Source organism: Carassius auratus, chromosome 38 (assembly GCF_003368295.1).
Source record: "Carassius auratus strain Wakin chromosome 38, ASM336829v1, whole genome shotgun sequence".
Classification (NCBI taxonomy): Eukaryota; Metazoa; Chordata; class Actinopteri; order Cypriniformes; family Cyprinidae; genus Carassius; species Carassius auratus.
In genome coordinates, this window is record NC_039280.1 from 22148115 (window position 1) to 22169455 (window position 21341).

At 39.3% G+C, this 21341-nt stretch overlaps 2 protein-coding genes across 3 annotated transcripts; one reads left to right on the top strand and one right to left on the bottom strand.

The window, feature by feature from the left end:
• Nucleotides 1-3857: 3857 nt before the first annotated feature.
• On the bottom strand, nt 3858-7407 carry LOC113057403 (glutathione S-transferase 3). Of its 2 annotated transcripts, none has more exons than XM_026224781.1 (7): nt 7053-7407; nt 5702-5815; nt 5426-5477; nt 5206-5338; nt 4975-5116; nt 4769-4894; nt 3858-4380 (listed from the first exon to the last, which is right to left on the bottom strand). In XM_026224781.1, exons 2-7 carry the CDS (start codon nt 5786-5788, stop codon nt 4249-4251), a joined length of 672 nt encoding a protein of 223 aa, XP_026080566.1. In that variant the 5' UTR covers nt 5789-5815; nt 7053-7407; the 3' UTR covers nt 3858-4248. The 2 variants fall into 2 exon arrangements, with proteins under 2 accessions (XP_026080566.1, XP_026080565.1); XM_026224780.1 differs by lacking the exon at nt 7053-7407 and adding an exon at nt 6617-6757.
• A 611-nt stretch (nt 7408-8018) lies between these two features.
• Nucleotides 8019-20448, top strand: polh (polymerase (DNA directed), eta). The gene is made up of 10 exons (XM_026224782.1): nt 8019-8248; nt 8471-8605; nt 9311-9537; nt 11332-11504; nt 12293-12396; nt 12484-12603; nt 12728-12851; nt 14381-14446; nt 15263-15426; nt 17896-20448. The coding sequence occupies exons 1-10, from the start codon at nt 8112-8114 to the stop codon at nt 18512-18514; spliced, it is 1869 nt and encodes a 622-aa protein (XP_026080567.1). The 5' UTR covers nt 8019-8111; the 3' UTR covers nt 18515-20448.
• Nucleotides 20449-21341: the final 893 nt, after the last annotated feature.

Below are 21341 nucleotides of genomic sequence, written 5' to 3' on the forward strand. Positions count from 1 at the left end.
ATCTATTAATGATTGTTATTACAAAGTGTCTACCATCTAACTTATCAACTATGGTTTTGGGAAACGCACCCCTGAGCTGTTAATAGTGACCTCTGTCAATATGCTAACAGTGAAATGGTAAAACGTACTTCACAGGTAATTTTTCAATTATTTTCCCAGCTACACCATCAACTTCATCCTCAACATTAACAGATGCATCACTTCTCAGTGCTGATGTTTCCTCTATAGCACAAGGAACCACAAGCTCTATAATTATAGCTGATATCCTGCACAGCCCAGAGTTTAAACTGTGTGCTGTCATATTATTAGAAAACAAAAACAGTGCAAATCACTATTGAATTCCCAACAAACTATTTTTTTCAAGTAGTATTTGCACTGTAAACCTTTTTTATTTATATAAAGTGTGGGTGAACTTAAACTGAATGGCTATGCTGTGGTTCCTGTAGGCTTTGCGTGTTTGCGGGGGTCGGGGGGCCTCTATGTCCATTTTGCTTGAGGCCCCCAAATTCCTTCAAACGGCCCTGCTGAAACCTGAGGGGCTACAGCTGATAAATGTTTTCTTCACTCTACAGGGTATTTGCGATAGCTATGACTTCTAGTTGTATAGATCATTTATTGCTTGGAAAATTGATACAATAGAGTTTATCAGGTTGACAATATGGGAGAGGCTTTTAGGGACTGTTATCGAGGAAAAGAGTGAGCTAAATATTATGTTTTATGTCATAGTTTCCTGACAAAGTTGTGTTGTTCATGAACTATATGACAATTTATTGATTATTGTTATCGGGGAAATTGGACATATTGATGATTTTAAACTCTAAAATTTGGCACTTGTTTCTGAATAAAGTGACTGAAGCCAGCCAATTGTTGCCATCTACTGGTTCGATATATCACCTGAAGAAAGAGTTATTGCCCTTCCCACTAGGGGTGTGCACGGATAGTCGAACATTTGAATATTCGTTTTGCTCTAATTATTTGATAAATAAAAATTATATTCGAATTTCAAAACAAAAAAAACTAAAAGAAAATTCACAATAAAACCTAATTTGGTCACTTTCTGTGATTCTCCACGGCATATTTGAAGATGTATGCAAGCAAAAAATAATTAATGAATGAATAAGGGGCCGTTAACATATTGCGCCTAAAATGCATGGAAAATGCTAGGCGCGCCGCTTTCACCTTCTTTCCAAAGCGCTTGGGCAGAAGCCCTCCTGAGGCGTCTACCGTTGCTAAGCAACAATGACGCGCTCTCTCCAAGAAGACAAGGAAATTTCAGCAAAGGATAAATGGACGTATTAAAAACGTATTTCTTAACAAGAACATGTAAAACAATAGAAAAAAAAAAAAAGATTTGCTGACAGTTTAAAAGTTTAAAAGTTAAGTGTAGGCTATAGCCTAATTGCTGCAGGCTGCTTTACGTTTTTTCTTTGTTCACTTTTTCTTTTTTCTTTTTTCTTTTAATTTGTACTTTTGTTTGTTTGCACGCATTGTTAAAGGTTTTCAGCTACAAAACACGATGTGTAATGTTCAAGCTTATTGTGTGTAAGCTTGTTCAAAATGACGGAAACAATAAATGTTGCTGAAAAATAACGTGTCTCATTAAACTTAATTTAAATTAACGAATATTCATTTTTTGTGAGCTCAAACATTCAAATGTGATATTTGCGGAAAACGCCCATCCCTACTTCCCACCCCTTAAAACTGTATATCTGATCGGTTGCAAATATGGCATTCATTGGTGTACGTGAAAAATAATTGGTCTAAGAAGGTAGATTGCAGTAGACATTGGTGAAATTCTTTCCTATTCATTACTTAAAACATAAATCCAACTCACACAAAAATATCCTGTACAATTCTATCAAAATACAAACCCGATTCCAAATGAGTTGCGACACTGTACAAATTGTAAGTAGAAAAGGAATGGAATAATTTACAAATCTCATTTTATTCACAATAGAATATAGATAACATATCAAATGTTGAAAGTCAGACATTTTGAAATGTCTTGCCAAACATTGGCTCATTTTGAATTTCATGAAATTTCCAAAAAAGTTGGGACAGGTAGAAATAGAGCTCAGATGTAGACCTTATGGAATGGTGCATTGTGGGTAACGGCAGCCATTTTAGAGGCATCGCAAAGCAGGTTTGTATATGGACAAACTTAATAATGAAGCCAAACAATGCTACTTATTAAAAAAAAAAGATGTTGTAGGCGGAATCGATCCCTATGAACACATGAAAGTTTCCCTGATAATTTCTCCTACCGGGTCTGTGGAGTGAGCGCTTACACCTCCGATCAATTAAAAAATGTAAAGTCACTGGAGGCTCACCTGCAGATCACAAATGTATCTGCAAATTAAACGTGGAGAAAACAATCGTTCTCACTAATGAAATGTTAACATTAACCAAGCGTCAGTGGTGACACACACACACACTTCTCAGATTCTGCGAGCTATGAAGCTTGTCTATGCGGGTTTGTTACACCTCAGGAGTAATTACTCACCTATCATACTTGCAAAAATCCACTGTTTTCATCCGGTAGTTCTGTAATCCGGTATAATATTGACGAACATTCACCTCAGACACAACCCACCATTCACCAAAACAAGACGCTTAACTTCCTATTTTGAAGTTCTTTCCAGTTTTTTTATTTATTATTTTATAAACAAGCTGTTCAAATTTGTTAAATACAGTCAGCACAAAAATATCAAAAAGCTAAGTAAGTTCAGGATTGGGTCAAAAGAAAATGTTTAAACAAAAAATACAGACACTAAACTTACTCCCTTACTGGCCAAAAACTAGAGAAAGCGTAATGTGTCTGTGTCTGAGTTTGTGTGTGTGTGTGTGAGAGAGAGAGAGAGAGAGAGACCATACACAACATGTCTCACCATAACTATGTATTATAATATTATCGAAGGTGATGGTTTCCCTCCGTACAGCGGCGACCCAAGCCATCTGACGCCTCTTGGTGATTTCAGACACCTTGTTTTTTTTCCAAGTAGGAAAATGTTGAAAACTAATATGATTCACAAGGCGTTTGCCCTGTCGATCATGAAACCGATTACAGCAGTTCACAATACAACAATACTGAACCATTTTCCAAAAATAGTCAAAATTAATGACCAAATGACCAACGTTACCTAATGCCTACTATACAGTACATCTACTTCTGTACCGCGATTCCCACAATGCATTGCGACCTGACGCAACGATCCCGACCTCTATAAGAGGCCAGAAAGTTAAATGTACATATAAGGAACAGCTGGAGGACCAATTTACAACTTATTAGGTCAACAGGCAACATGATTGGGTATAAAAAGTAACACAGTTACAGTGTCTCTCAGAAGTCAAGATATGCAGAGGATCACCAATTCTCCCAATGCTGCGGCGAAAAATAGTGGAGCAATATTAGAAAGGAGTTTCTCAGAGAAAAATTGCAAAGAGTTTGAAGTTATCAGCATGGGCAGCTTACACATCTGGAAAGGTTATACATATTTTTCTGGTCCTTTATTTATGATATTTATTTATGCAGAGCATGTACATTTCACATTTGTATTGAATAGCAAAAAAATTACTATGCTATTGCTGTATTTTCCAACATGCTACCATGGTCATATAATCGCTAAATCATAATATTTAAATGCTTTGATGTACTTTGTCTGCAATCTATATTCATCCCATAACATAGCTGTACTTTATTTGAAGGGACTGGTGGAGATATTTAATATAATATAAATATGGTGTCATTGATTGCCGGACTCTTCTTTGGAAGTGTGTCTGCATATGGAGCATATAGAATATCACATGATCCACACGATTTTCACAGATTGCTTTTCACGACATCAACACAAGGAGGGTTATATTAAATCATTTTATTGATCTGCTCCAATAAAGCTATTCATAGAAAGAAGCATCAGTGTTATTACTGGAGCAAACACATGGCAATTCACAAATGTGGCAAAGCACCGAGAGCTGGTATTCTGATGGTCTGTCTTGTTTTCAGCCTCCTCATGGTTCTGCGACTTTTGATCTTCTAAGAGCTCGGGGACAGAGTACACTAGGAGCTTTCTCACTAACATCTCCTGGACAGCTTGCATCAGCATGACCACTTTATATCACCAATTTGACTCTTGTATGTTCCTAATAAATCTGTCTCAGCTTCAATCTCGTAACAATAATGGAGTTTGGTCTGTAAATTAATTTGTTAATCTGTTAATGAACTCAAATCAGTGTAAAGCCATGAGCGTGCTATTTGAAAAGGTGGCTCAACACCTCCTTCACGGTTTTCACATACGCTTCATCAGGTGGAGGTTTTCTAGCGCTGCCAGGCTGGAGGAACTTGCTGATTGTTGGTAAGGCCTTTATTTTCTCCTGAAAAGCCTGCGAAACAAACGAAACGTTATACAAGATTCAAAATCACAATGTACAGGTAATACAGCAGCAAAGCAAAGAGTACCGCTTGTTTGGGATCACATCGCTTTGAATCGTGGTCTGAACTCTCTGCTTCACTAAACCAGACCAGACTACTCTCTATCACTGTATATCTGACCACCAGCACAGTTTTACTTAATTGAATCATCAAATACACTCATCTGTATGGCCAGTGACTCTTGACTCAATCATTGCTGTTGTTGTTTTTTTTAATTTGCCAATATTTAAGGATGCTATTGTAATAAACTAACTCTACTACATCATACAGTATGTTGAAAGAAATGGTTTGATTGGGGTATTTTGGGGTTGGGAGTCTGTGTGAGGAACTGTGAAGCACCTGGATTTTAGGAAAGCTTGAAAGTATTGTAGGGAGTTTCTCCTGCAGCATCAGAGTGACTTCAAGAAGGTGAACGTCAGCACGGCTCAACTGTTTTCCCACAAGGAACTGAGAGTTTGCAAGAGCCTAAAAACACAAAGCGTGGATAATTATGCCTGAAACTGGGAGAATGAATAGTGTTGCTTTTAAAGAGTCACTGTCTGTACCTTTTCAAAGACAGGAAGAAAGCGGTCTTTGGCCTTTTGCTCTAGATTACTGAGCAGTTGCGGTTTGTTTTCAGCTGGTGTGAAAGGATACATGGTAAGCAAATCCATGAGATCACCGATTCCCTCTGAATACATGTCGATCCTTCAAAAACACACACTCATTCAGTTAGATTCGCTTAGGAGCAAGGCCACACGGCCTCATAACACTTTCAATAAAAAGATGACACTTACATTGCCCGTTCTTTAAGGTCTTTTCCATATAGATTGTATTTTCCAGCGATGTAGTTCAAGATGGCTTTTGACTGAACGAGCTGCATCCCGTCGATTTCAACCAAAGGCACCTGCTGAAACATCAGGTCTCCATCTACAATTAAAAATGTGATTATTTTTATTATTATAAAGGACTATAAAGCAATAAGAAACAAGGAAGTTGCTGAATATTTAATATTACCATTCAGCAGTTTGTCATACTGCTCCTTTTTGGTCAGAAAAACTTCTTCAAACTGTAAAGACCACACATAAATTAAAACTCATTTGTCTCGAGATAACATTATGGTGTACACATTTAATTCCTAAAGTAACAGTGGTAAGTTATCATGCATACTATTTGCAATTAAACATCTTCATAAATAAGTTGCATGTAAATCCCATTGAATTGCATCGCCGCGTATAACTCTTCCAGACTTCATGCCATATGTTGAAACGGCTTGCCATACACGCCACAAACCTGGACTCCAGCTGCAGCCAGCAGCCATCGCACCGACTCCATCTTCCCTCTGCCATTGAAGTAATGCAGCACGACCTTCTCAGACATCTTCACCACCTTTCAAACGTGTTCTTGCTGTGAAAGACAGAGTGTGCAGCAGGGCGTTTTATGTTTTCAGGTGTTACGTAACTCGTAGTAAAGTGTAATGCAGACTGGGCCTGAGATAAATGACCCCTGTCCCAGTGAGACTCAAGTCTGCGATTTCCGCCTGCTCCGAAAAACCAAAGCAAGAAACCTTGCTGATTATCAATAATAATCCCGACTCGAGGTGTTCATTAACACATCATTACACTGTTTCATTGATCAGTTTTAAACAGCTCGAGCTTTTCAGACGAGCTTCAGCTGAGTGAATGATGAAAATGAAAATCAAAACAGTAAAATTGCACGCGTGCAGAGTCAATGTAATTTAGATAAAAAAATTGCCAAGTCATGATGATATGCTGTAACGATGAGTATCGTAAGCCGTTTTATTACTCTATGATCAAGCATCACTCTGACTAGTCAAGTAATAATATTGACTCGTCAAAATAGACTCGTAAATATAATTTGCCACTCCAACAACAACAAAAAAAAAAAAAAAAAAAAAATCTTGGTCCAGTTGCACTTTTTTTTTATCACTTCACATTCAATATCTTACAGTCGCCCGGAGGTGAAAACAATGGGAAAATAATATAAAATTACAATGAAAAAGAAAAAAAGTACAAACATGGAATAATAAATAATAATAATATTTTGAAAAAAAGTTGAAAGCTGGGCATATTATAATGTGTGACAAATGAGTAGAAATCTAACCAAAAACAACTCTGAGAAACAAATGAAAAAAAAAATGTACAAAATGTAAAAGAATTGCTGTTAAATCTTTCCATGCAAATTTACCTTTTAGTTTACATGGCAGCAAAGCATTGTGGGAAATTCCAACTGTTTTAGTTTTAAAAGAGTATAAATTAATTAATACCACTGATCTATAATATTGAACATATTACATTACATTATAATACATATATAGAGAGAGAGAGAGATCAGTGATTAATACACAATTCGTATTCGTGTCGTGTTTCAAACAAATATTTGATCGGGTAAGTTAAATAACGTTTTGTAATGGTGGCGTTCGGTTAACGTCACCAATACATGCGCCAATGGCAGTGCTGCGCATGACTGCAAAGCATTGTGGGAAATACCAACTGTTTACATTATAAAATACTATGTTAAACGAATTAATACACAATTCGTATTGGTTTTGTATTTCTTAAATCTGTATTCGAGCGAGTAAGTACAGCGAACGCGTAGAACCAGTACGTGAATGTGAACTCACCGTCAAAGAGAAGCACCGATTGGCTCCGAGGTATATAGACCTCGTGAACGCGCATCGGTTTTTGGATGTGAGGGCGATCTGGCTGCGACATCTGTCACCCCATTGATCGCTAGGGTTGATTCGGCTGATCTGGCTGGCTAGGCGGGTGTCCCCTTTCCTCCCTCACCGCTCCACGTGTGTCCCTCCCGAAGCCCCGCGCTCGGTGGAAGAGGACGAGCCCCGCGGACCACCGTTGGTATAGAAGTAGCTGCGCTCCCCTGCTAGAACCTCCAAACAAGCTCAAGGCCCATTTGTAGGAGAAACGTAGGGAAGTCAAGCTCCAAGACTTCAAACACATCCAAATGAGGCACTGCATGTGGCAGTCTGCCTTTCTTTTGACATACAAGTACATTTAAAGCAGTGTTTATCTTATATAGCATTTTTGTGTTAGAGATAATTAAATGAACAATTATAAAACAGTAACTGTAATCAGTTAATGGTAATGACTGAAAAATAGAAAAAATAATGGCCCAGGTTTGTTTTCCATAGAAACCTTAATGTCACTCTGTCATCAAACCAATTTTTTTTTGACATTTATTTTTGAGTGATTTGTTGCTCAACCACAGTATGCAGTATTTTTTTCCCCCCAGCAGTGTCAGTGGTTTATTTCCTGAGTTAAATTATATTGATGTTGATCGAACTATCCAGCCATACATGCTTCATAATAATAATTATAATAATAACAATAATAAAGAAATGCAGCAACAAACATGGATTTTATATTTAGTTTTTTTATTTATATTTTATTCTGTACAAGGTCTAACTATTATATATATGCACATGTATATAATGCAATAATATTATAAAACATACAGGGATACAATAATAATTAAACAAGTAACAAAATTAAACAAAACAAAGTAGGAAGCAAGGTCTTGGTTATTGTGCTGAAGTCCACTAGAGGGCAGTGCACAGACTCAGAGTCAGCGCGCGGTACTCGACGAGCAGAAGAAGAGCGCGTGGAGCCCGCGGTTACGTTGAGCTACTGAGTGTTTGTGTTGAAGACTGTGTGTGTGTGTGATGGATCTGGGGAAGGAGAGAGTGGTCGCGCTGGTGGACATGGACTGCTTCTATGTGCAGGTGGAGCAGAGAATCAACCCCGAGCTCAAGAACAAACCCTGCGTGGTGGCGCAGTACAAGACCTGGAGAGGCGGAGGGTGAGACCGCACTTCTGATCTCTCGTTTAGACGTACTTACACAAATATATATGTTTCCAGTGGTTGCCCTTTAAATACAACCAATGGAATGTTAATTTTGTGCTTAAATGTCAAGAAAACAGTCATGATCCGGGTTCCTTTATTAAACCGAGCGGATGTGTGTGTCCTGAAGTCTCTTGTTAAACCGCAGAGGTGTGTGTGTAACTTGTGTTGTGTTGTCAGCATCATCGCAGTGAGTTACGAGGCCAGAGGTCACGGGGTCACCAGGAACATGTGGGCAGATGATGCCAGAAAGCTGTGTCCTGACCTACAGGTGGCCCGAGTCAGAGAGGCTCATGGGAAGGCTGATCTCACCCCGTAAGTGCACCTTTCTTGTTAAGATACATGTGAAGATATGTTTTTATTCATGTTGAGTTCATGCATTCATCACCTCCAGCAGACATCTTTGTCTTTTATAGACGAGGTGTATTCAGATCATCTCTCTTTAATGGAAGAGTTCACTCAAAAATCAACATCTGAGATCTATATTTAGTTTGTTTCTTCATCAGATTTGGAGAAATGTGTCACTCGGTCACTGTCTCTGTCTGCAGTGAATGGGTGCCGTCAGAATGATAGTTCAAACAGCTGATGGGAGCATCACATTAAATCACAGCACTCCAGTCCATCAGTTAACATCTGAAGAAGACAAAAGATGAAACAAATCCATCATGTCCATAACAATGCTTTCTTCAGTTAAATAATTGTCTTGTCTGAATCAGGAGAGAGCTCTGCATACAAATTAATAAACAAACAAACAAACATGTGGGTGGATTTTGGTTTGAGAGTGCTATGGCTTCTGATTTTAAACAGAAGTGAGATGGATTTGTTTCAGTTCAGATGTTCACTGATGGACTGGAGTGCTGTGGATTATTGTGATGTTTTTATCAGCTCTCGTTCTGACGGCACCCATTCACTGCAGAGCATCTGTTGATGAGACACTGATGCAATGCTACATTTCTCCAAACCTGATGATGGAACATAATATCATGTGTTTTGGTTGAGTGTGTTTGGGCTGTGCTTCAGTTACAGAGAGGCCAGTGTGGAGGTGATCGAGGTGATGTCCCGCTTCGCTGTCGTAGAGAGGGCCAGCATCGATGAGGCATACATGGACCTCACGGCCAGCGTGCAGGACAAACTGAAGCACATGAGCGTCCAGGACATCACGCCGCAGCAGCTGAGGAGCACCTACGTCCAGGGCTTCCCACAAACCAGCAGCAGCGGATGGAGCGAGCCTGCGGGGACAGATAAAGGTGTGCTTAAATCACTTCAGGTCACTTGTTACTTTCATTGGAAAAGGCAGCAAGCATTAGAGCCCTCGACAAACTTTAAACTCATCCTTTCGAACTATGCTGTGCTTTATCCATTTGCACACTGTCATGTCCATGTCATTTCCACTGTGTGCTGTATGCAAAACCAGTGCTACCTTGACATTTACAAAATGGGGTGTCTATTACCACTAAGTGCGCACAGACCGCCTTGATGACTGAAGCTATTTACACTAAACACTGCAAAAGACAACCAACAGAGTGATGTCGATGGTAACACGTGTGACGTACTCATTTTGACGCGATCCACTTGGGGTCGAAAACCGCCTTTTGGTGAATTATTTTAAAATTTAAAATCGCATCAGAAAAGCATTTCTTTTAAATGAAAATGAAGAATATAATCAAAAAACTGAAAGTAAAGCATCGGGTAGGGTTAGGATAGGTTTAGGGAGGTCTTTATTTTCCCAATAAGGTGGGATTCATTTAATAATTTGAATTAAAATTACAATTTAAACTCCATATGTTAATATTGTATACTGTTTTGCAATGCACAAAAAATACTGAGGTGCAGATAAGTGCTACTATTTGCAGTAAGTACAGTTTTAACAGTGTAAATAAAATCTGTAGCCTGGATATCTAAACAGAACAACACCATGTTTAGGCAGCTTGAGAAACTTCAGTGTTTTGCCATAAAACTGAAAGTTGTTGTAACTTAGCCATACAGTGTCTGATCTGCCCCAAACTTAACATGTTTGGTAAGAGTCCTGTCCTGCATCATGTTTTATACTAACTCAAAAATACCATGTTCAGTCTGCACTAACTTCATATGTTTGATCAGAGTCCATCAACATGCCAATAATCAGTTATAGTTATGACTTCGGTACCCCCGAAGCAATCTAAAATAGTCCGAATATAAACACTTATTATAGGTGCACCCTAGTGATTCAGGACAAGCTAAAAACACGGTTTGGAAAATGGATTCATGGTGTACTCGCTTATTATATACATTCAGTACATTTTGAAGACAAACAAAGTCAAGGACCGCAGCTCTGATTGGTTGTTTCTTACCGGGAGCGGTGCATTTCTGCAAATGGCAATAGGACACTGGGAGGAGCCAGAGGAGCTTGATTTTTTTTTACACAGATTATCTGTCTCATATTCTACTGTCAGGACATAATGACAGGTTTAACAAATATGTAAAAAATACATTTTTACAAAAGTTACCTACTGCAGCTTTAAATGCACATTGCTCTCCTCTCGCTGTTTCCCTAAAGCGGTGAGCCTTGGTGCGAGGGCACTTTAAACGCTGCTTGGAGTTTGAATTTTAAATATTTCTTTATTTGCAAAAAATACTGTAATAGGATTACAGAATCAAGTAGCTGAGTATGGTTGCACGGTGCACCGATACTTCAAAAGTATCGCGATTCTCGGAAATTAAAAACGTTACGATTACTACATTTTATTAGTATCGATACTTCAAAGAATGACCACGATCCAGATCTATAAGAGACTTACAAGAGGCAGCTCACATATTTTCCCTTTTCAGAAAAAGTATCGAAAAAGCATCGAGATCGTAATTCTTGACTTTGGTATCGGTATCGAAACAATAATTTTGGTATCGTGACAACACTAATCCAGAGTATGTTTACACATTTGTAGTTTTTTAATTATTTCAAGTTTCTTAAATGTTAATAAGAATAAATAAACCTGGTATATACGGGCCCCTGCTCTGTAAGATATCGGCTGTGTAGAAGCTGATGCTTGTGTTGGTGTGTGCAGAGGAGACGCGGCTCCGAGGTCTGCAGCAGTGGCTGGAGCATCTGTCGTCCAGCGATCTGCCCTCGAGTGCGGAGCTGCATCTGACCGTCGGCGCTCTGATCGTGGAGGAGATGAGGGCCGCTGTGGAGGAACACACCGGATTTCGTTGCTCCGCCGGCGTCTCACACAACAAGGTCTGCTTCGTCTCGCATTGACACGGGTTACTCCTGGTGTTCACGCTTCATTCAGATCATGATCTGTTCAGTAGCTAGGACACAGACTTCAAATCTCAGATGCTATATCGGTTCATGGATATATGTCAGGTACAAAATATTCCAAAAAATCTTCCGTCAAAAATACACTAGTTCATTTAATACATTAATACAATATATTAAAGGTTAAAATAAACATCACGGGCAAATGTTCGAATCCAATTGGTATTAGATATAATAATCAACACTCAAAAACAGTTGTATAACAAACATTTAAATTGTGCAAAATGTATGTAATTATATAATTATGTCTTACTACATATTGAAATATAAACATGCAAACCGTGACTGTTATAACTTCTTTTCATGAGAGATTTATTCAAAGATACATTCAACTGGTTAAAAGTTTGAGGAATATGAATGTAATACATATTTACCAAAATGCTACTTTTTTTAGAATGTCTTCAGTATTATAGAATGTTCTTTTCTTCATAGAATGTCTTTTCAGAGATAAATGTGATGTTACGTGACACGTTGTTTACAAATAATTGTCGAAATGGTTTAGTGCTAGTGCTATAAACACGTATGATAACAGGGAAACACTAATGTGTCCCAGAATGCATCAGTGACGAATTTCTCCAAATCATGGTCTGTGTTCTTGTTTGGTGAACTGTCGCTGGATTTAACATTAATCAGATCCTCACATGAATCTGAGCAGGGCATCTTCAACACAAGTAAGGGGAATCAAAATTGTGTTTTTTTCCCCATAGGTGTTAGCCAAACTAGCATGTGGCTTAAACAAGCCTAATCGCCAAACAGTTTTGCCTCTGGGATCGGTTCCAGAACTCTTTAGCACTCTTGCCATCAGTAAAATGTAAGTAGATCACTTGTACTATGATATTACACTTGATACTCATAGTGTCCCATAACTTTTTTAAATGCATGTGTGGATGCTCTTCAGTCGTAATCTGGGCGGGAAGCTGGGGACGTCCATCATGGAGACTCTGCGAGTGGAAAACATGGGAGACCTCACTCAGTTCAGCAAGACCCAGCTGGAGCAGCACTTCGGAGAGAAGACCGGGTGAGAAGCAGAGAAACCTCCCTGAGAAAGATTCAGACCTGAAAAACTCATCAAAATCAGTACAATCCTAAAAGGTCTTGGGAAGTTCTGTTAGGTGGAGCTGCTCATTTCGTCTGTTCCTCAGGTCGTGGCTGTATGATTTGTGCCGAGGGATCGAGTTCGAGCCCGTGAAGCCTCGACAGCTTCCCAAATCCATCGGCTGCAGCAAGAACTTCCCAGGAAAAACCTGTTTGGCTACACTGCAGCAGGTACGTGGTAGGGCTGTCAAAAAAAAAAAGATATTAAAATATTTGCAGAATTTAAGATTAAAATCCACATTTGAATGCAAAATGTTGCATTTGAATTTAAGCCTGCATCAGGCAGCTTGATCTGTGAGATGCGATCATGTAGTTGTCGCTGCATTTTAATTAATGGTCGACCGATATATCGGCACTGATATTTGCCATTTTTTAAATATCGTCATCGGCCGATAAGTTTTTCTGCTTGGCCGATGTGTGCACACTCTCTCTCTCTTGTTCGTCTTCGTCATTAACAGTTCTGTCTAATACAGATTGAAGTCTGTCTAATAATCAGATAGAACGGTAAAACAAAGGAATTAATGTGTACAGAAAGTATTACAATGAGTGCTTATATAGTATTGGTAATAGAAAGGTAAACATTATAATACTTTCTCATTTGTCGTCAACTTTAAGCAAATATGCATTAGATAATTTAAACAAATATTTGAATGACTACTGAACATTCAAACATTGCAAACTTAGTCTCATCCAGCGGTGAGATCTTGTGAAGTGTGTATCCAGCATGATCACGTGTGATGGTAGGTATGTGTGCATTGAATGCTTTAAGCTTTAAACTCATGATTTCAAGTTACGCTGCGCTTATGCATTTGCCCACTGTCATATTCATGTCATTTCTCTGTGTGCTGTATGTACAATTAGTATTATCCTTGCTTTATTTGAAAATAAGATTCCCAATGCACACAAACTTCCCAGAATCTGAGAGCCCTGTTGGCTACAGTGGTTACTTCCTCTTTAATTATATTTTTATTAAATATTTATTTGTGAAAATACTATGTCATCTAAAGTATGTTTATTTTACACATAATGTTCAAATTATTAAAATTTCTTAAATATTAATGATAAAAACAATTATAATGATATCAGCTTTATAAAGACCCCTGCTTTCCAAGGTATTGGCATCGGATCGGCTGTCAAAATAACAATATCAGTCGACCACTAATTTGCTAGTTATTCATATTACTAATTTGTTTTGTTATGAGTTGAAGCCACTGGACACTGCTACGTTGTTCACTCACAATACTGCAGATAAAGAGAACTTCAATGCAGAGAAGAGGATGTTTACTTCACTGTTGCACTTGCGTCTCACACAGACTCATGTTTAGGAAGCATTACAAAAAAAAATTCTTGAGACTTTATGGCAGTTTTTCAATGAAAAAAGTATTCTTTGTGATTTTGTTCTCTTTGTATTAAAGTATGCATACATATATATATTTTTTTTTAGAACCTTATGCACTTTTTTCAAAGATAGTCCTGCTATTGTATTGTTTTGAAGAAACGTGCGTTAGTAATATTCTGTTCGATGTGGCCTCAGGAGAGAAGCCAAAAGTTTTTCCCCCAACTGAAATGATGCCTTTTAAATGTGAATATTGACCACATTTCAGTAAAAGATTCGGTGCAGTTGTTGAGCTGTTTTTCAGCCCTAGTCCACGTCAGATTTGAGCCTGGTGTGACTCTGGTGTAACCGCTCTCTCGTTCAGGTGCAGCACTGGCTTCATCAGCTGTCCCTCGAGTTACAGGAGCGACTCTACAAAGACCGAGAGATGGTGAGTCTGTTATCAGTGAAGTAACTAATACATCATTCTGAGTGACTGAGCCACATTCAGAGATCTAAAATACAGTGAAATGAGATTTTCTTACTCAGATTTTTACAGTAACCATCATTCACGTTTAGAAATGTTAAGAGCAGAAAGTACAATTCTAGATGAAAATACTGATATTACAGACTGTGATATCAGAGCGCCCTCTCGCAGCTGGAGACGGTAATGTTTTCTCCTGGTTCTTGGTTCTAAATAAATGCAACTTATAGTCCAGTGCGACTTATGTATGTTTTTTTTCCTCATCATGAAGTATTTTTGGACTGATGCGACTTATACTCAGGTGCGAATTATAGTCCGAAAAATACTTGGGTTGTTATCGACATCTGGTAAAAATGTCATGTCAACCGCATCTTTAGAAATACATTTACTTGGAAAAATGGTGAAGTGTTCTGTACTTATTTTACCCGGTGTATCACAGCAATAATGATGTGAAACGTGGAGCTTTTTCTTGTCTAAAGTGAATAAACTGGCTCACCTTTTCCCAATAGCAATGAGAAACCATAAACGCTTTTATTTGTGTTCAGTTTGTATATCTGTCTGAGTCTGACTGTGACTGTCGGAGGAACTGGAACTCTGAATGAACATGATTGTTTTTGGCTCATTTCGAGTCGCAGTGACTGTCAGGCGTCTGAAAGTGTGTTTTGATGAAGAACCTGGAGATCTGTTCTGCTCCAGCCCGAGCTGTTTCAGACGGTTCACTCCGGTTTGGTGAACTGGACATCACTAGTATGTTTCTCTTCATATGTGGTGTTTTGTCTTCAGAACGGGCGGCTGGCCAAACAGCTGACGGTGGGCATCAGGCAGGCTGGAGGAGAGAGTTTCTCTCGCTGCTGTGCTCTTGTTCGCTACGATGCTGTGAAGATGACCTCAGACAGCCTGGCCATCATCAAGAGCCTCAACACCGCAGGAAGCCACCAGGAGGCGTGGTGAGTGATCATAATGAACTAGACACTGATCTAGATCCAAATATTAAAGGGATCATATGATTAAATTTCCAGTTTTCCTTTCTCTTTGGTGTGTTACAAGCTGTTCGTGAACAGATGAGATCCCTAAAGTAACCTGAAGAGATATTCGCCCTCCTAAAATGCCTTGTTTAATAGGGGTGTAAGAAATTATCGATACATGTATCGCAATATTTTGTTTACCAATACTGTATCGATTATCAAAAACGTGATATCGATATAAAAATTTAAAAAAGATTCATCGCCGTTGTTTCGTTTTCAGTTTATTTCCCGACCACTAGATGGCAGTCTCTGAACAAATCCTGAGTGACAGGAAGTGCTAGCAATAGAGCAAGCCACTGATGTTAGCATTAATGTAGTTCGCAGCTAGTAATGGAGGGTGAAAGATTTGTCCCAGTTCATGTTTCTGTGTACAAAGCCGTAATGTGGGCGCTACTATACATTTAACTAAAGGATCCTGCAAGCACTCCTGCAATTTTTCCCCCTTTAACGTTACTCATACTGCACAAAAAGTGGTTCAATAACGTTGAATGTTTAAAGGACTGATTATTGCAAATGCAGATCCCACTGTGTTCTGGTTAAATTATTATTATTTTTTTTTGCTAAGGTTTGCATATGGTGCATATGACCGCTTTCCAATATATACTATTCCTAATATAAGAAATAACCCAATATATCGCCTTCCTGACAGTATCGCTATGTACTGCAACCCCAGTATCGTGATGCATATTGTATCTCCAGATTATTGGCAATATACAGCCCTAATGTTTAAACACACCCCCACATCTCCACACCCACAAGATTTGCATAACGTCGCCCAGATGTTCACGCAAGGAAAGAAGGTGTAACTTTTATTCTGCTGTAGTATTGTTGCTGTCCCTGCCATGTTGTGGCCTTGTGAAAGTGAAACTACTTTGTTTGGTCTTCCAAAAGAGGACACGACTAGAAATCAGTGGTTAAGTTGTATTAACAACACTGTCCCAGAACAGTTCAACCCAAATATTCAGATGTGTGCAACGCATTTTATGGAGCACTGTTTCCTGGGAGAGTAGCTAACTTTGTAAGGACAGTCTGGCGCTTCTGACTCCCAGTCTGTAAGTATGTTTACATATTTAAAGAATTTGCCACTGATGATTCAAACGTGAATTTTGATCAAGTGTGAGTAATGCTTGTTGTTTCTCCGATCACAAACGCACACAGTTTTATGTTTACCCGGTGCAATACGCAATGCAGCGCAGAAAAAGAAAAAAAAAACACAGTATAAGTCAATATAATCAGTAATTATGTCCCCACTGGATGCAACAAATGCCTCGTTTGTAATGGGACACAAGGCATCACAGTTTGGATAGCTGGCCAATCAGAGCACTTCAGGCTGGGCATAGAGGAGCAACAATAATGTACAGTATGTGGAAAATAATGTTTTTTTGAACATTTAACCAAATAAACACATTGCATTACACCAAATACACCAAATAATGCACATTTTAGTAACATCATATGACCACATTAACGTCTTTATTTTGCCTTTTCCTTTTACATTTACATAAAAATTATCTTTAAAGGTATCATGAACTGCACCTGTTTTTATTTTCTACTGTTCTCTGAGGTCCACTTGTAATGTTATCAAGATTTCAGTTTAAAAACGGTTTCAGTGTTTCTGAAAATCCTGCATCAAAATATACCTAGTTTATAAATAAATCTGTGGTAAAATGAAGTAAATAAAGGACAGAGTTCTTACTACCGCAGTCTGGAACTATAAAGTTCAGAAAATAGAGTTAATCCACTCTTTCCTCTTTTCCCTTAATGTTGGGATCACAACAAAGGCAATGCAAACACTGTCTGACAATAAACAGCGTCTTGTCTTTGGAGTCTTGAATCTTTATCGTTTGGTTTCTGCGTAAACCTGTGTGTTTGCGCCCCTCGTAAAAATTACATGCACGAATCTGTGGGCGGGGCTAAACAGGCAGAGCTGTAGGATCTGTGGGCGGGGCTAAACAGGCAGAGCTGTAGGATCTGTGGGCGGGGCTAAACAGGCAGAGCTGTAGGATCTGTGGGCGGGGCTAAACAGGCAGAGCTGTAGGAACTGTGGGCGGGGCTAAACAGGCAGCGCTGTAGGATCTGTGGGCGGGGCTAAACAGGCAGAGCTGTAGGAACTGTGGGCGGGGCTAAACAGGCAGCGCTGTAGGATCTGTGGGCGGAGCTAAACAGGCAGAGCTGTAGGAACTGTGGGTGTAATGAAATTAGGTTTATTTTCCCCTAAATTAAGTTTTCCATCTCAAGATTGAATATCTATGTCACAAAAAAAATTGTCTAGTTAAATGAGTTGCAGAACATTCAAGAGTTAGTCTATCATTGACATGGATTTTATCGTTTTATCAGCCACCCCCAGTCGAGTGAGCTATTTCTGTAAGGCTGATTATGTTTCTCTCTTAGGTCTCCTGCTTTGACTTGTCTTCATCTGTCAGCCAGTAAGTTCAGCGATGTTCCCTCGTCCTCGTCCGGAGGAATAGCAGGCTTCCTGTCCAGTGACGCACCTTCAACACAATCGCGTTTAGCCTCTACACAAACCCCCAAAACAGAGCCGAGCCCCAAGCGGCCGGGGGCCATCCAGTCTCTGTTTGAGAAGGCTGCTGAGAAGAAGAAACAGCAAGGGGAGGAAGCTCATAAAGATGAACATGGTTCACCCAGTCTCAGTCCTCAGAAAGCCCCTGGCATCTCCTCTTTCTTCCACAGAAAGGGTCTGGAGAAGACGCTCCAGCTGTCCGCTCTGCCTGAGGACCGGAGCGCCGCGGCTGCAGTCGAGTCGCTCGCTGAGGATCTTCACGTGTGCGAGCGCTGTGGACAGAAGGTGCTGGTCTGGGAAATGCCTGAGCACATGGACTATCATCTGGCTCTGGACTTGCAGAGGTCGTTCTCCTCGGCGTCCAGCGATGGGCCGGTGCAGTCGTCCCGCGGGAAGAGCCAGGCGAAGACTCGGAGCGGCCCGCAGGCCAAGAGAGCGCGAGTGCAGGGAAACCGCGGCACGCTGGACTCCTTCTTCAGAAAGACATGACCGCAGTCTCAGACAGCTTTTCATATCTTTGGGTTTTTAATGAGAAATATTTGTCTTTTCAAATTTGTGTATATTTTATTTAAATAATAAATACAATCTGAGAATCTGATGGGTGTGATGAAACTTTAGGACATAACCTGGCTGTTTGAGGGAGGAACATTTGTTTTACTAATAGTTTTGTGTAGAAACCCTTGCTTTCATTTGAACTGAATCTCAACATTTTGCAATAACTGAAAAGCTATAGCATGACCCACGTGAGAAATATCCTTCTGGTGCCATATATTAAGACACCCCTTTTGTCTTCTCAGGACATTAACTGATGGACTGGAGTGCTGTGGATTTATTGTGATGGTTTTTAATCAGCTGTTTGGACTCTCATTCAGATGGCACCCATTCACTGCAGAGCATCCATTGATGAAACTGATGCAATTATACATTTCTACAAATCTGTTGGTAAAGTGCCTTATGAAAGTATTCATACCCCCGAATATTTTTTTTTTCTTCATGTTTTTTAATGTTGCAGCCCTATGTTAAACTACAACCCCCCCACACACACACATTAATCTACACTCCATACACCATTATGGTAAAACAAATAACACGTTTTCAGCATTTTTGCTAATTTCCTAAAAATAATAAAAAAAGCTTAAATGATTTCACTACACAAGTATTCATACCCTGATCTGGGACAGTTGAAATTTAGCTCAGGGACATTCATATTGCATTTAGATCTTATTAGACTTCGGGTGAAGTTAACGTGTGGCAAATTCAGTCAAATGGGTATGATGTGGAAAGGCAAACGTCTTAATAATCATTCTAACAGTAAAAACCAAGCCCTGAGGTCATAAGAACTGCCTGTAGAGCTCAGAAACAGGTTTGTTTCAGGCCACACATCTGGGGAAGACTTCAGAAAAGCATTCTGCTTCATTGAAGGCTCACAGAAGCATGTAGTCTCTGTTACCTTTAACAGGAGAAGTTTGAAACAACCAACTCTTGCTAGAGCTGTCCTGGACAAACTGAGCGACTGATGGAGAAGGGCTTTGGTTCGAGTGGTGACCGAGAGCCTGATGATCGCTCTAGTTGAGCTCTATGATCATACGTGTAGAGAAACCTACAGAAGGACAAACATCACTGCAACACTCCACCAGTCTGAGCTTTGTGTGGCCAGACTCAATCCTCTCCTCAGTGAAGACACAAGAAAAAACACCTAAATGACCCTCAGACTCTGAGAAACAAGATTCTCTGGTCTGATGAACCTCATTATTTTGAAGGAAATCATCTCTGACTGAGAGACTTGTCAGAGTAGAAGAAAAGCTCAGTGCACAGAAATATAAGATAGCCTTAGTTAAACCCAGTCCAGAAGCTCAGACTAGGCCGAAGGTTTCCCTTTCAACAGGACAGTGACCCTAAACACACAGCAAGGGTGGCTTAGACCCAGACACAGCCTGTGATTGAACCCAATCAAATATTTCTGGAGAAACCTGAAAATGTGTGTCTGCTCTCCTCCAACCTGACAGAGCTTGAGAGGTGAAGAGGTGAGAAGAGTGACAGATCAGTATAACTATCATAATACTCATGAGCAAAGATTGTTGCAGCAAACAATTAAGACTTGAGGCTGTTAAGTTAAGGCGCTTCAGCTAAATATTGAATACTTATGCAATGTACTTCAGATTTATTTATTTATTTTAATAAATTTACGAAGTAGTGACAATTATGTTTTTGCTTTGTCAGTATGGTGTATGGAGTGTAGATTGATGTGGTGAAAAATAATTCAAACAGTTTAACAAAAGGGAGCAACAAAACAAAAAATGTGAAAAAAATGAAGTTGTATGAATACGTTTGCAAGGCACTGTATGAGTGTGAGAACACTTTCAGCAAATGTAATTTTTTTGGGGTCAACTGTTCCTTATAAAAGGCTCTTGTAACATCTTGAATAGTTTTTTCATTATTTCATTCACATCACTAGGGGGCAACACATCATGACTGAAACACTGCAATCTTCCCAGCGGCGTGAAACTGGGATGTCATGATGTCTTTGGAAATGTTTTGTCATTTTGAACTACAGATCACATTCAAGATCTTTCTGAGAGATGGACAGTTGAGCTCAGGAGTACTGCTCCCCTTGGTACATATGAGCAAAGACATCTGGTAAAAGTGGATTTGCATGGTTTTTCACTTTTATCACTTTATTTGGAGAACACCTGGCAAGAGAGTGGTGCTTCTCTTCAGTTCATCTTCTGTAGGGTTCATGGCACAGTCTTGTGTTGATTTTGATGTTTGTTTTGGATCAAGCCATTTATCTGAACAGGAGGACCTCCGTCAGAAAAATAGTTTAATTGTACACATGCTTGTGTTTTGTGTATGAGGGCAAACATCACGTGCTGATGAAGGTGCATGCACTGGAGCGGAGCTGCGTTTTCCTATTAACTGTGTGCCACAGTGAAAAAAAACATTTCCCCCCACACTTTGAATTATTTTATACAAATTTAAATCATTCTGAAGTGAGGTCGATGTAGCAGAAAAACTGATGTGACACAGATGTAAATCATCAGTTGTCCTGTTTCATTTCAGCCCAAATCAACAGAAAACCGGCTCAAGAGACCAGCTCAAATAATGAGATCACTGTCAGGAGTAAACCTTAATAAACTTTATTTATGTACATCACAATATACAAACAAATTTGTACATAAATATTCAAATTCACCAAAAAAATAAGGCTAAAATATTTTAAAAATTCTAAAAAAAAAAAAAACATTAGCATGAAAAGCCAGAAAAAAGTGACATTCGGTGTAAAATGAGACGTCACTCAAAAAATGCATAAGAAATC

Excerpts from the sequence above, each read along its gene's own strand:
- polh (XM_026224782.1), top strand. The coding sequence starts at position 8,112 with ATGGATCTGGGGAAGGAGAGAGTGGTCGCGCTGGTGGACATGGACTGC. Across the intron at positions 12,852-14,380 it reads GTTTGGCTACACTGCAGCAG|GTGCAGCACTGGCTTCATCA; the intron begins GTACGTGGTAGG and ends TCTCTCGTTCAG. Across the intron at positions 14,447-15,262 it reads TCTACAAAGACCGAGAGATG|AACGGGCGGCTGGCCAAACA; the intron begins GTGAGTCTGTTA and ends TTTTGTCTTCAG.
- LOC113057403 (XM_026224781.1), bottom strand. The coding sequence starts at position 5,788 with ATGTCTGAGAAGGTCGTGCTGCATTACTTCAATGGCAGAGGGAAGATG. Across the intron at positions 5,478-5,701 it reads TGGCTGCAGCTGGAGTCCAG|TTTGAAGAAGTTTTTCTGAC; the intron begins GTTTGTGGCGTG and ends TGGTCTTTACAG. Across the intron at positions 4,895-4,974 it reads TTCTTCCTGTCTTTGAAAAG|GCTCTTGCAAACTCTCAGTT; the intron begins GTACAGACAGTG and ends TTGTGTTTTTAG.